General features: G+C 41.9%; 2 protein-coding genes across 2 annotated transcripts; both read left to right on the top strand.

Moving 5' to 3' along the window:
- The first annotated feature begins 1,621 nt into the window (after positions 1-1,621).
- LOC311506725 (CD48 antigen-like) lies at positions 1,622-13,653 on the top strand. Its single transcript, XM_084570802.1, has 7 exons — positions 1,622-1,716; positions 8,839-9,141; positions 9,981-10,080; positions 11,333-11,529; positions 11,624-11,734; positions 12,912-12,973; positions 13,298-13,653. The coding sequence occupies exons 1-7, from the start codon at positions 1,689-1,691 to the stop codon at positions 13,373-13,375; spliced, it is 879 nt and encodes a 292-aa protein (XP_084426928.1). The 5' UTR covers positions 1,622-1,688; the 3' UTR covers positions 13,376-13,653.
- On the top strand, positions 2,206-4,934 carry LOC311504777 (SLAM family member 7-like; the record flags this gene model as incomplete). The annotated part of the gene is made up of 4 exons (XM_084568052.1): positions 2,206-2,254; positions 2,500-2,835; positions 4,337-4,633; positions 4,727-4,934. 4 exons carry the CDS (start codon positions 2,206-2,208, stop codon positions 4,852-4,854), a joined length of 810 nt encoding a protein of 269 aa, XP_084424178.1. The 3' UTR covers positions 4,855-4,934.
- Positions 13,654-13,971: the final 318 nt, after the last annotated feature.

Here is a 13,971-nt window from a genome sequence, read left to right on the forward strand (position 1 = left end):
TTTTCCATTTTTTCAGTGTGTGTTATTAACCCCTGGTTCATTTTGCGCCGGAATTGTCCTTTAAGACGTAGATTTGGCCTCAAGTCATCACTGCTGCATTGTTGCATTTATCCTGTTGGTAAATACCTCAGTGTTGTGATGACTTTCATTTCCGGTGATACAGTTGTCCCTCACGATAACCCGGTTCACCTCGCAGTTTCGCGGATTCACAGCGCATTGTTTTCTGTGTCCTGATTGGCTAAGGGAGAGCCCGCGTGTCGTCTTCTGCGTCCTGATTGGCTAAGGGACTGTAGACCATTGTCAATCAATCTACTCCGTACGGTGTCTCTTGTACAGTACAGAACGCGTTCAGCTTGCCAAATTTACATATACAGTATTTTTGATCGGTGGCAGCGTGACTGAAGTGCGGTATGTTTGTAAGTTATTGAGAAAAGTGTATAAAGTGTGTAGTGAGGTGTTTTGCAACCTTAAAACATTTATAATCATTGTAAAAAAATAAAGCTGAATCGCGGGTTATTTTTAGAACGTAACTCCCACGATTAACGAGGGACCACTGTATTGCGACCTTGCAGAGGAAAAGACTCTTGAGACCGGATCTTCCAGAGATAAAGGTGCTCAGCCTGGTCAAAAGCCTTTTCCTGGTCCAAAGAAATAAGACCAGTGTTGATGTTCAAAAGGTCCAGAATTGTATCTAGGCTAGATCTACAGGTCTAGGAATAGGCACACAGTAGGTTTGACCTCTCTGGACTAGAATGAGATCCATCACCTCCTTCAGTCTGTAGGCCAGCGCTTTGGACAGGATCTTATAGTCCGAGCAGAGGAGAGAGACTGGACGCCAGTTTTTAATCTCTTGGAGATCTCCTTTCTTTGTCAGGACAGTTATCACTGCTCTCCTGCAGCTCAACATTAGCAGCATGTCATTAAAACTCTCATTAAAAACAGTCAGGAGGTCTTCACCCATCTCTCTTGAGAACACCTCATAAAACTCTACAGGAATCCCACTGGTGCTGGGGGGCTTTCCTCCCTCCATGCTCTGCAGGGCTGTGATGAGCTCCTCCAGTGCTATAGGTTTCCTCATCTCAGCGCTGACCAAACTACTCCTACAAAATAAAAGCATGTAACCGCAACCAGAATCTAATGAAGAGGCTGTATAGAAGCCTTTCAAACGAGGTCCAACTCCTTGACGACACTCATCACAGAGGATCATGTCTGTATTGTGTTTTCAAAATAAAAGTACCAAACTACTTCGCCTGGAAGAAGGCTAGACTTTAAAAATAAAACCTCCCAAATGTAAAGAAGCTCATGTGTATTTGTGACTGTTACACTTGAACATACGATCACACATAAGAATCTGTTGTTCCAGACTAGAAATGTTTCATAGATGAAGAGAAATGTTTTGCTTCTTTTTCTCAGAAGAGCAGATGGTTGTAAACCGAAGACAGTGACGACATACAGTAGAAGGCTCCTTAACACGGAGGAGGAGTGGGCGCTCAGAGGGTAAAACGCAGGTACAGAACGTCTCATGAGAAAGTGAGCTCTGTGGTTGGTTTCTATAGAAATGAAAGATGGTTTCTGGGTTTTTGTTGTGAGCTGATCGTGTCTCTTATAGATGCTGAGCTGTGGTAGACCAGACTGCTGGACAGAGACACTGCAGCTCTACTTTTATCCACCCGCCACTCTGGGTTTAAATGGAACAGGAAGACCTATGTGGTTTAGGTAAGTCGACCAGAAGATCGTGCTGCTGCAGAGAGATGATGTTTCCTGGTTTACGTTGCTTCAGAGACTGCAGTGTAGATGAATGCAGTATTTATATGATCCAGATCTCTGTCTCTAGAACAAACATGTTCGTGTGGAACCTCTTGAAGGTCTTCAGTTGAACATCATATTCACTTTTTGTCTTTATCCGTTGGGAAATGACTACTTTTCATCAATGCTCACTAGGTGGTGAACGACTTTGGTAGCACATATGTACAGTACATATTGTTTGATGGGTGTATACAGTCAAGTCTTTGTCAAGTGCGGTATCAGTGACATTGTGAAGAAGCAAAATAAGAAACTAACTACTCTTCCTGAAGCTGATTCGCCCCCGTGACTGTGGCCTAATGGTTCAGTCCTCTTAACAACCGTGAGAACAGAGTCATGTCCGCTATTGTCTCCACAGATCAGCTTCACTTCATCATGTCTGTCTCCATTTAATAATGCTATATGTCTCCAGTCATGGAGTTATGGAAGGAGATCATCTCCCTCTTCTTAGGTAAGTCTTCACAGAGGATCTGAGACTTTTCCCTGAGCTGATGGAAGGTGTTGAACCAAAAGAAAGAGACACGACGGGAGTGCAGGAGTGCAACTGTGTGGTTGTTGTTTTCCAATAAAGAGATTCAAAAAGAGGCTGAACATAGCCCAGACTGGTCAGACCTAACGACGACGTAACTAAAGACAGAACCTGACGACGCTGCAGCAGACTTCCTGTTCATGTTGATCAGAGGTTGTGACTTGATGTTTACTGTCGTGTCTCTTTATGTTTTACAGTGATTAGATTGTCTGATACTGAAGAGGTGAAAAAGAACCTGACAGGAACTGTGGGAGGAAACATCACTCTACCTGACCCTGTGATGGAGAGAGGGTTTCTGTTATATGGAGGAACGAATATTGTTATGGTGAATAAGATGGAGCTTGATATACTAGAGGACATTTACATGAACAGAGTTCACTGGAACAAAACCACTGGACTCTTTACACTCACAGGTCTGAAGAAGAACGACTCAGGAATTTATTATGTTAACTCTAAAACAGGAAGAGTTTTCACCACCACATCTTATAAAGTCTCAGTGTTTGGTAAGTTCCATTTCTTCTTCCAGTTTGTGTGTCTTGATGCTGTCATTGTTCTAATAATATCCTTATCCAGTTCATATGTTGCTGCTTGATCTGGGAATCCTCCACTTAAAGTGAACACTTCAGTCCTGGTTGGTTTGGTGACACCTGTAGTTACTGGTTGGAACAGTAAATGTGTTTTAATAGAACAGTCAGAGAACTCTGAGGGCACTAAAAACACATAGTAATCTCTTTGACTCTTTCACAATAAAAGTCAGCTTGGTTAAATGCTTTTAATGTGAAGGTGCAGCATTGGGTTTGTGTTACATCAATATCTGAAAACACTTTAGTATAGAGAACCTGTGGTAGCTGTTGTTTGATTATTATAAAGGTCAAGTTCTATTGTGTCTTTAATTATAGGAAACATCAACGTGAACATTAATGTGACTGCTGCAGATATCCTGAGATGAGACTGAGAAAAACTAAAACAAATTCAAACATCAAAACAAGGCTGACTTGACAGAAAAATATATTTGATTTTGGGGAATGAATCAGACTGACTGAAAATATCTGCATACAACTGACTTTAGTTTTTTAATGTGTTTGATGCTGTGATCATTCACCCTCTCACACTCCTGCTTCCTCTTGCTGTCTGTCGTTACCAGTCCCACTCTTCCCTTGTGACAATACATTCATCTTTGCTTTAACTCACATTAACAGACTTCTATTCAAACGAAAATCTTTGAGACTTTAATGTCTACTGATCACCTTCAGATCAACAACAAACATCAATATCAATACAGAGATGAAAACAAGAGCAACTGGACTTGTAGAGTTTCTAGAAGATGTTTCACATCTTGGACCACAAATAAAAAGACTTTCCTCTAAATCGTGTCCTAAACCAATGAACCACTGTAAAGAGAAGAAAGGAGTCACTCTGGGACAACTGAGCCAGATATGTTGAAGAGTCTCTTCAGTTTGACTTCCTGTTCTATTATCTATGAGACATCTGGTAGATCTGGTGTTCTAAAATAAAGCAGAGCTCTGTCTTCCTCTTATTGTTCCTCTACTGCAGCACAGTTAGACAATGATGTAAATTCATGTTAGATTATTGGTCAGTCTTCCCAGTCTGTTCCCAAAGCTGATCTAAAAAGACCTTTGGAGAAAGAAGACCAGATCAAAACAGCCTCCTCCAACTACAGGTGACTATCTGAGCATATGACACTAGTCCTATGGGTTTCTGATGAGTATCACCTTCAGATGTTCATATGTAAACCCAAACTCCCCACCAGTCTTTTAGAACTGAAGACTTGGATAAAACATTTTCTAGAAAATCTACAGGTCCAGTTTCTCTTGTTTTCTTCTTGTTTTGGATAAACCATGACCTGGATGACTGAGAACCTTCAGACAACAAACATCAATCTGAAAATGTTTCCCTCTTGACTTTCCCTGATGAACATGAAGAAGGAAGTCAGTGAAGTGTAGTTTCTAAAGTCAGTGGTCTTCATACGTCTTTCCTCTGCAGACTCTGTCCCATCTCCTGCAGTGAAAATACTGAACGTGAGCTCTGAGAGCTGCTCCCTGCTGTGTTCTGTGGACCAAACTGAAGAGACCACACTGTTGTGGTACAAAGACGAGGAGATCCTGAACCAGAGCAGCTCTGCTGTCTCTCTGCTTCTCTCTCTAAACAAGCAGGACCTCAGCTCTTCATTCAGATGTGTGGCTGCCAACCCTGCAGAGGAAAAGACTCTTCCAGTCAATGTGGCCACGATCTGCAGAGAAATGAACAGTGAAGGTTTAGACAACCCAGACCAAAGACATCGTAAGATTCATTCTGACACTGATTTAAAAAATGTAACTCTCATCTTTTAATGGTTGTTGTTGTTGTGACGTATTTTATTTCGTTGTTCAATAGGTTTGATTCTCATTATAATCTCTGTCGTCGTTTGTGGTGTTGTTCTTGTTCCACTGGCTGCCTACTTCATCAGATTCAAGTATCTTCACCAAAAGAAGACAATCAGTCAAACACAAGGCAGGTTTTAACTCTGTTTCTATTTAGTGCCACTGATTAGATTACATTTTAAATGAATACGTTTGTCTCTAAGAGTTTTTGAAATATTTCTAAAGACTTTCCCGAAGTGACAGAATTTGAGCCCACCACACATGTTCACCTTTTATTATGATGATATTATGATGCCTCATAGTCTCATTCTTTTAAATGTTTTATTGCCTTTATTGTAACTGTCAAACACTGAGTAATCCTGATTTTAAACCTACAGAAACTGCTTTATAAATAAAGTTCTACTTGTTTGACTTTAACTTTGTATCTTCACAGACTGGGTGGACATAAAGACAAACGTAGAGTATACCGACGTCAACGTATGCAGACGCAGTCAGGTCAGTGCTTCCTCTGTATAATCAGTCCAATCTGAACATACTGACATGATTCACATGTGTTTACACTCGGTGTCATTTAGAAGAAAATGCACCTTTTAACTCAGAACAGGGGCGGAGTGGGGCACTAAAATCCACCGGGAAAATTCTGACCCCCCCCCCCGCCTTAATGTAATACTAAGTAATATACACTATATTACCAAAAGTATTCGCTCACCCATTCAAATGATCAGAATCAGGTGTTCTAATCACTTGGCCTGGCCCCAGGTGTATAAATTCAAGCACTCAGGCATGCAGACTGTGAAACAAGACATTTGTGAAAGAATGGGCCGCTCTCAGGAGCTCAGTGAATTCCAGTGTGGAACTGTCATAGGATGCCACTTGTGCAACAAATCCAGTCGTGAAATTTCCTCGCTCCTAAATATTCCACAGTCAACTGTCAGCTCTATTATAACAAAATGGAAGCGTTTGGGAAAAACAGCAACTCAGCCACGAAGTGGTAGGCCACGTAAAGTGACGGAGAGGGGTCAGCGGATGCTGAAGCGCATAGTGCAAAGAGGTCGCCGACTTTCTGCACAGTCAATTGCTACAGAGCTACAAACTTCATGTGACCTTCAGATTAGCCCAAGTACAGTACGCAGAGAGCTTCATGGAATGGGTTTCCATGGCCGAGCAGCTGCAGCCAAGCCACACATCACCAAGTGCAATGCAAGGCGTCGGATGCAATGGTGTAAAGCACGCCGCCACTGGCCTCTAGAGCAGTGGAGACGCGTTCTCTGGAGTGATGAATCACGCTTTTCCATCTGGCAATCTGATGGACGAGTCTGGGTTTGGAGGTTGCCAGGAGAACGGTACATTTCAGATTGCATTGTGCCAACTGTGAAATTTGGTGGAGGAGGAATTATGGTATGGGGTTGTTTTTCAGGAGCTGGGCTTGGCCCCTTAGTTCCAGTGAAAGGAACATTGAATGCTTCAGGATACCAAAACATTTTGGACAATTCCATGCTCCCAACCTTGTGGGAACAGTTTGGAGCGGGCCCCTTCCTCTTCCAACATGACTGTGCACCAGTGCACAAAGCAAGGTCCATAAAGACGTGGATGACAGAGTCTGGTGTGGATGAACTTGACTGGCCTGCACAGAGTCCTGACCTGAACCCGATAGAACACCTTTGGGATGAATTAGAGCGGAGACTGAGAGCCAGGCCTTCTCGACCAACATCAGTGTGTGACCTCACCAATGCCCTTTTGGAAGAATGGTCAAAAATTCCTATAAACACTCTCCTCAACCTTGTGGACAGTCTTCCCAGAAGAGTTGAAGCTGTAATAGCTGCAAAAGGTGGACCGACATCATATTGAATTCTATGAGTTAGGAATGGGATGGCACTTCAGTTCATAGAATGAGTAAAGGCAGGTGAGCGAATACTTTTGGTAATATAGTGTATGTATGGGAGTATTTGGCCGCTACATCAATGATTCTGATAAGCTCAGGCCGGTCGCGTTCGCCTCGCGGCCGGTCAATTTGTGATCCGCTGCGTAAATCCTTCGGCCGGGAAAAGTCCCGGTCGTCCCGATTGCCACTCCGCCCCTGACTCAGAATGTACCTGAGAATCATCACAGTTTGATGTTTTGTTCAGTGTCACAATAACCTGGTGATAGTTGACTGGACAACAGGAACTACTAAAATTTAATTCTGTCGTTCTGTAGGAATGTGTCTTGGGAACTGATTTAGATAAATGATGAACATCCCTCTCTGACTTCATTCCATCATTTACTTCCTGTGTTTTGTGTTTCTTCCTCTGCAGGGAGAGAATTTCTCAGATTCATCTTGGATCAGTTGCTGTTATCTGACAGCAGTCTATTATAAACCCAAGGCTCATTGAATAGTGACAGACCCTGCTGAGGATGCTTAAGAGATGTTTGTGTAATTTTCACCTTTAATGAGCAACTGAGTGACTCCAGAAATATGAGATGTGCTGATTCACAACTAGAATCAGCTGTGAACTGATCCCAGACCTGCAGAGCCAACAGCCAGACTTCAACACCTCCCTCAACAACTGTCAACAACTTTAGAAACCTTCAACCAGCAACTAGACGTCAACATACAGCCCTTCAGCTATGAGCAGCCGGTAAACTACATTGCCAACGTAACCCCATACAGCAGCGGACTAGCAGCTAGCTTTCTATGGTCAGTGATGTATATCTGTGAGCAGCAGAGTATTTAATTAACTGGATTAGTCACAAACTGTTCTGTTGTTAACGCCTGATATAAACCAGCAAGATAACGAGAACCTAGAACACAAGTGGTTCTACAAAAGAATGGTTAAAGAAGAACAAGTTGAATGTTTAGGAACGGCCAAGTCAAAGACCTGACCTTAATATAATAGAAATGTTGTGGAAGGACCTGAAGCAAGCAGTTCATGTGAGGAAACCCACCAACATCTCAGAACTGAAGTGGTTCTGTTCTGAGGAATGGGCTAAGATTCCTCCAAGCTGCTGTAGACGACTGATCAGCAGTTACCAGAAACATTAAGTTACAAGGAGGTCACAGCACATACTGGACACAAGGTTTTAGGTTCTTTTACAACTCACTGATATGAACTATTTATTAATATTCTTGAATAAATAAATACTTAAGTATAATATTTCTGACTGATGTGTTTGATTGAGTTCTCTTTGTCTACTTTCAGGACTTGTGTAAAAGTCTGCTGATGTTTTGAATCATTTTTACGAAGAAATGTAGAAGTTTCTGCTGTGTACATGAACTTGTGCATGTACAGTACATATCTGTTGATGAGTGAATAGAGTTAAGACTCTAACTTCACTTCCTGGAGCACTAAGTAAGCCCCCCTGCCCACAATGATCTAATGGTTCAGTCCTCTCTTCAACCCTGAGAACAGAGTCATGTCCTCTATTGTCTCCACGGATCAGCTTCACTTCACCATGTCTGTCTCCACTTAATGATGCTTTATGTCTCCAATCATGGAGTTAAGGAGGACCATCAACTTCCTCTTCTTAGGTAAGTCTTCACGGAGGATCTGAGACTTTTCCCTGAGCTGATGGAAGGTGTTGGACCAAAAGAAAAAAGAGTAGAAACATGAGGAGCTTCTCTAGCTTTAAAATAAATATCATTACAGATCATTCTACTGCATCTCTTTACTGGGGATTTGTGATCAATCATCAACTTTTCACTTCTTCACATTTATTCCACTACATGTGACTGAAACATGAAGCCACTGACTGTTAAATCTCATCAGTGCAGCTTCTCATCAGATGATCATTGAATAAAATTAGAGAATTTCTCTTTGTGCTCTTTAGTGTCATCAGTCGACAGTTGTTTTTTTTGTGGCATCAACATAATCTGAACAATGGAGCAACAACAAGCAACAAGACACGAGACTGATTATTTAAAACTGGAGCTTTGTATGTTACTGCAGTCATTATTCAACATGGTGCAACTGTGTGGTTGTTGTTTTCCAATAAAAATATTCAGAAAGAGGCTGAAAATTGCCCAGACTAGTCACACCTAACTAGGACGTAAAGACAGAACCTGACAACGCTGCAGCAGACTTTCTGTTCATGTTGATCAGAGGTTGTGACTTGATGTTTACTGTCGTGTCTCTTTATGTTTTACAGTGATTAGATTGTCTGATACTGAGGAGGTGAAGAAGAACCTGACAGGAACTGTGGGAGGAAACATCACTCTACCTGACCCTGTGATGGAGAAAGGATTTCTGTTATATGGAGTAAATCCTATTGCTTCAGTGAAACAAAGAGAATATGAGATAGAAGATGACATTTACATGAACAGAGTTCACTGGAACAAAACCACTGGACTCTTTACACTCACGGGTCTGAAGAAGAACGACTCAGGAGTTTATTCTGTTAACTCTCAAAAAGAAAGAGCTTTCACCACATCTTATAAAGTCTCAGTGTTTGGTAAGTTCCATTTCTTCTTCCAGTTTGTGTGTCTTGATGCTGTCATTGTTCTAATAACATCCATATCCAGTTCATATGTTGCTGCTTGATCTGGGAATCCTCCACTTAAAGTGAACAGTTCAGTCCTGGTTGGTTTGGTGACACCTGTAGTTACTGGTTGGAACAGTAAATGTGTTTTAATAGAACAGTCAGAGAACTCTGAGGGCAATAAAAACACATAGTAATCTCTTTGACTCTTTCACAATAAAAGTCAGCTTGGTTAAATGCTTTTAATTTGAAGGTGCAGCATTGGGTTTGCGTTAAGTCAATATTTGAAAACACAAAGAGAACCTGTGGTTGCTGTAGTCTGATGATTATAAAGGTCAAGTTCTAATGTGTGTTTAATTATAGAAAACATCAACATGAACATTAAAGGTGCAGTAGGAAAGCCTTATAAAACTAACTTTCTGTCATATTTGCTGAAAATGACCCTATGTTCAAGTATAATTGCATGAAGCAGGTCATTTAAAAAAAAAAAATCGGCTCCTCTCTGAGGGCAGTAGGATCAAATAGTAGAGTCATATGTGACTCACAGATGTTCATATGTAAACCCAAACTCCCCACCAGTCTTTTAGAACTGAAGACTTGGATAAAACATTTTCTAGAAACTCTACAAGTCCAGTTTCTCTTCTTTTCTTCTTGTTTTAGATAAACCATGACCTGGATGACTGAGAACCTTCAGACAACAAGCATCAATCTGAAAATGTTTCCCTCTTGACTTTCTCTGATGAACATGAGGAAGGAAGTCAGTGAAGTGTAGTTTCTAAAGTCAGTGGTCTTCATATGTCTTTCCTCTGCAGACTCTGTCCCATCTCCTGCAGTGAAAACACTGAGTGTGAGCTCTGAGAGCTGCTCCCTGCTGTGTTCTGTGGACCAAGCTGAAGAGACCACACTGTTGTGGTACACTATATTACCAAAAGTATTCGCTCACCTGCCTTTACTCATTCTATGAACTGAAGTGCCATCCCATTCCTAACTCATAGAATTCAATATGATGTCGGTCCACCTTTTGCAGCTATTACAGCTTCAACTCTTCTGGGAAGACTGTCCACAAGGTTGAGGAGAGTGTTTATAGGAATTTTTGACCATTCTTCCAAAAGCGCATTGGTGAGGTCACACACTGATGTTGGTCGAGAAGGCCTGGCTCTCAGTCTCCGCTCTAATTCATCCCAAAGGTGTTCTATCGGGTTCAGGTCAGGACTCTGTGCAGGCCAGTCAAGTTCATCCACACCAGACTCTGTCATCCACGTCTTTATGGACCTTGCTTTGTGCACTGGTGCACAGTCATGTTGGAAGAGGAAGGGGCCCGCTCCAAACTGTTCCCACAAGGTTGGGAGCATGGAATTGTCCAAAATGTTTTGGTATCCTGAAGCATTCAATGTTCCTTTCACTGGAACTAAGGGGCCAAGCCCAGCTCCTGAAAAACAACCCCATACCATAATTCCTCCTCCACCAAATTTCACAGTTGGCACAATGCAATCTGAAATGTACCGTTCTCCTGGCAACCTCCAAACCCAGACTCGTCCATCAGATTGCCAGATGGAAAAGCGTGATTCATCACTCCAGAGAACGCGTCTCCACTGCTCTAGAGGCCAGTGGCGGCGTGCTTTACACCATTGCATCCGACGCCTTGCATTGCACTTGGTGATGTGTGGCTTGGCTGCAGCTGCTCGGCCATGGAAACCCATTCCATGAAGCTCTCTGCGTACTGTACTTGGGCTAATCTGAAGGTCACATGAAGTTTGTAGCTCTGTAGCAATTGACTGTGCAGAAAGTCGGCGACCTCTTTGCACTATGCGCTTCAGCATCCGCTGACCCCTCTCCGTCACTTTACGTGGCCTACCACTTCGTGGCTGAGTTGCTGTTTTTCCCAAACGCTTCCATTTTGTTATAATAGAGCTGACAGTTGACTGTGGAATATTTAGGAGCGAGGAAATTTCACGACTGGATTTGTTGCACAAGTGGCATCCTATGACAGTTCCACGCTGGAATTCACTGAGCTCCTGAGAGCGGCCCATTCTTTCACAAATGTCTTGTTTCACAGTCTGCATGCCTGAGTGCTTGAATTTATACACCTGGGGCCAGGCCAAGTGATTAGAACACCTGATTCTGATCATTTGAATGGGTGAGCGAATACTTTTGGTAATATAGTGTACAAAGACGAGGAGATCCTGAACCAGAGCAGCTCTGCTGTCTCTCTGCTTCTCTCTGTACACAAGCAGGACTTCAACTCTTCATTCAGATGTGTGGCTGCCAACCCTGGAGAGGAAAAGACTCTTCCAGTCAATGTGACCACGACCTGCAGAGAAAAGAAGAGAGAAGGTTTAGACAACCCAGACCAAAGACATCGTAAGATTCATTCTGACACTGATTTATAAAATGTAACTCTCATCTTTTAATGGTTGTTGTTGTTGTGACATATTTTATTTTCTTTGTTCAACAGATTTGATTCTCATTATAATACCTGTTGCTGCTGTTGTTCTCGTTCCACTGGCTGCCTGCTTCATCAGATTCAAGTATCTTCACCAAAATAAGACAATCAGTCAAACACAAGGCAGGTTTTAACTCTGTTTCTATTTAATTCCACTGATTAGATTACATTTTAAATGAATACGTTTGTCTCTAAGATTTTTTGTTGCACTGATTCTAAATAGTTTGTCAGTGTTTCTCTGGAATAGATTCCTGTATGTGTAACTTTGTTTAAGTTGTGTTGATAAAGACTTTGTTCAGGACAGTAAATGTTATTTCTTTTAGAAAGATGAGTGATTTTACAGAAGAATGTTCTCAGGTCTCTATCATGGTGCGTCAGACAGTATCTCTTTGTGTTATATGAGCTTACGGTATTTTCCACATTTTACTTAGGCTGACAACGCAAATCGAATCACTGGGTTTGATCTGGGCCTGTCTGAGACGATCAAACTCATAAAACACTTAAGAATAATCTGGATCCGACAGTAGCTACCTACGCCGCCACCTTTTGATTTAGCTCTGTTGACCATCAAACTGAAATGACCAGTGACTGTCTTCATTAACTGTTGACTGAAACAAACCATGTGAATAAATACTGGGATTAAATCAGACAGCAAGAATCATTGGATGGAGAAAAAATGAAAAACATATATTTAAAATGATTTATGGAAATGGCGGCACAGTGGCGAGGTGTTTAGCACTGATGCCTCACAGCAAGAAGCTCACTGGTTCGAATCCATGGGCCAGCTGGCCTTTCTGTGTGGAGTTTGCATATTCTAACTGTGTCTGCGTGGGTTCTCTCCGGGTACTCCAGGCTTCCCCCCACCCTCCGAAAGACATGCTCATTAGGTTAATTGGTGATTCTAAATTGGCCGTAGGTGTGCGTGTGAATGGTTGTCTGTCTCTGTGTTAGCCCTGTGATGGACTGGCGACCTGTCCAGGGTGGACCCCTGCCTCTCGCCCGATGACAGCTGGGATAGGCTCCAGCAGACCCCTGGGACCCTTAACAGGAATAACCGGGTATAGAAAATGAATGAATGAAGGATTTATGGAAACATCACAATACGTCCTTGTTTCTTTGAGCCCACCATACATGTTCACCTTTTATTATGCAGTCATTGCCTCAAAGAATCTCATTCTTTGAAATGTTTTATTGCCTTTATTGTAACTGTCAAAGACTGAGTGATCCTGATTTTGAACCTACAGAAACTGCTTTATAAATAAAGTTCTACTTGTTTGACTTTAACTTTGTATCTTCACAGATTGGGTGGACATAAAGACAAACGTAGAGTATACCGACGTCAATGTTTGCAGACGCAGTCAGGTCAGGATAATCAGACCAATCTGAACATACTGACATGATTCACATGTGTTTACACTCGGTGTCATTTAGAAGAAAATTCTCCTTTTAACTCAGAACGTACCTGAGAATCATCACAGTTTGATGTTTTGTTCAGTGTCACAATAACCTGGTGATAGTTGACTGGACATCCATGGATGCTTTGAAAACAGGAACTACTACAATTGAATTCTGTAGTTCTGTAGGAGTTTGAGGAATGTTAATAATTGATTTAGTGAAATGATGAACATCCCTCTCTGACTTCATGCCATCACTGACTCCCTCTGTTTTGTGTTTCTTCCTCTGCAGGGAGAGAATTTCTCAGATTCATCTTGGATCAGTTGCTGTTATCTGACAGCAGTCTATTATAAACCCAAGGCTCATTGAATAGTCACGGACCCTGCTGAGGATGCTTAAGAGATGTTTATGTAATTTTCACCTTTAATGAGCAACTGAGTGACTCCAGAAATATGAGCTGTGCTGATTCACAACTAGAATCAGCTGTGAACTGATCCCAGACCTGCAGAGCCAACAGCCAGACTTAAACACCTCCCTCAACAACTGTCTACAACTTCAGAAACCTTCAACCAGGAACTAGACGTCAACATGGAGTTTTCTTTAACATTTGTCCAGGGTTACAATTTACAAAGAATTTACAGGTTTATTTACAGATTTCTTTATTGATTAGTTGTAATCAATCAAACCAACTGTTGATTGATAGATTGTGCAAACTCTGATTGTTGTCCTTTTTATGCAAGCTAAGATCCTTGCTGGGATTTTTTAGGCTAGTTAGGAGCTCTCTGAGAGGATTCTCATAATCTTTAGGAATACGGCCCCTGATCTCAGTTTGTGTTTCTGTAAACAAGCAGTTCCATCATGTGGTCAGTAGAATATTGTACCAGCTGCTGTCTCTAATGGATCTCTACCTACCGCTGGATCAGAACCATGAACAGCTGTTTGTTGACTTGGGGACATGATCCAGA

Source organism: Chelon labrosus (genome assembly GCF_963514085.1).
Source record: "Chelon labrosus genome assembly, chromosome: 2".
Lineage (NCBI taxonomy): Eukaryota > Metazoa > Chordata > Actinopteri > Mugiliformes > Mugilidae > Chelon > Chelon labrosus.

What these genes read in the sequence shown, in the direction of transcription:
- LOC311506725 (XM_084570802.1), top strand. Translation starts at nt 1,689, where the DNA reads ATGGAACAGGAAGACCTATGTGGTTTAG. An exon ending in GAAGAGACCACACTGTTGTG is followed by an intron (nt 10,081 to 11,332) that starts GTACACTATATT and finishes TGGTAATATAGT; the next exon opens with GTACAAAGACGAGGAGATCC. An exon ending in CAACCCAGACCAAAGACATC is followed by an intron (nt 11,530 to 11,623) that starts GTAAGATTCATT and finishes TTTGTTCAACAG; the next exon opens with ATTTGATTCTCATTATAATA.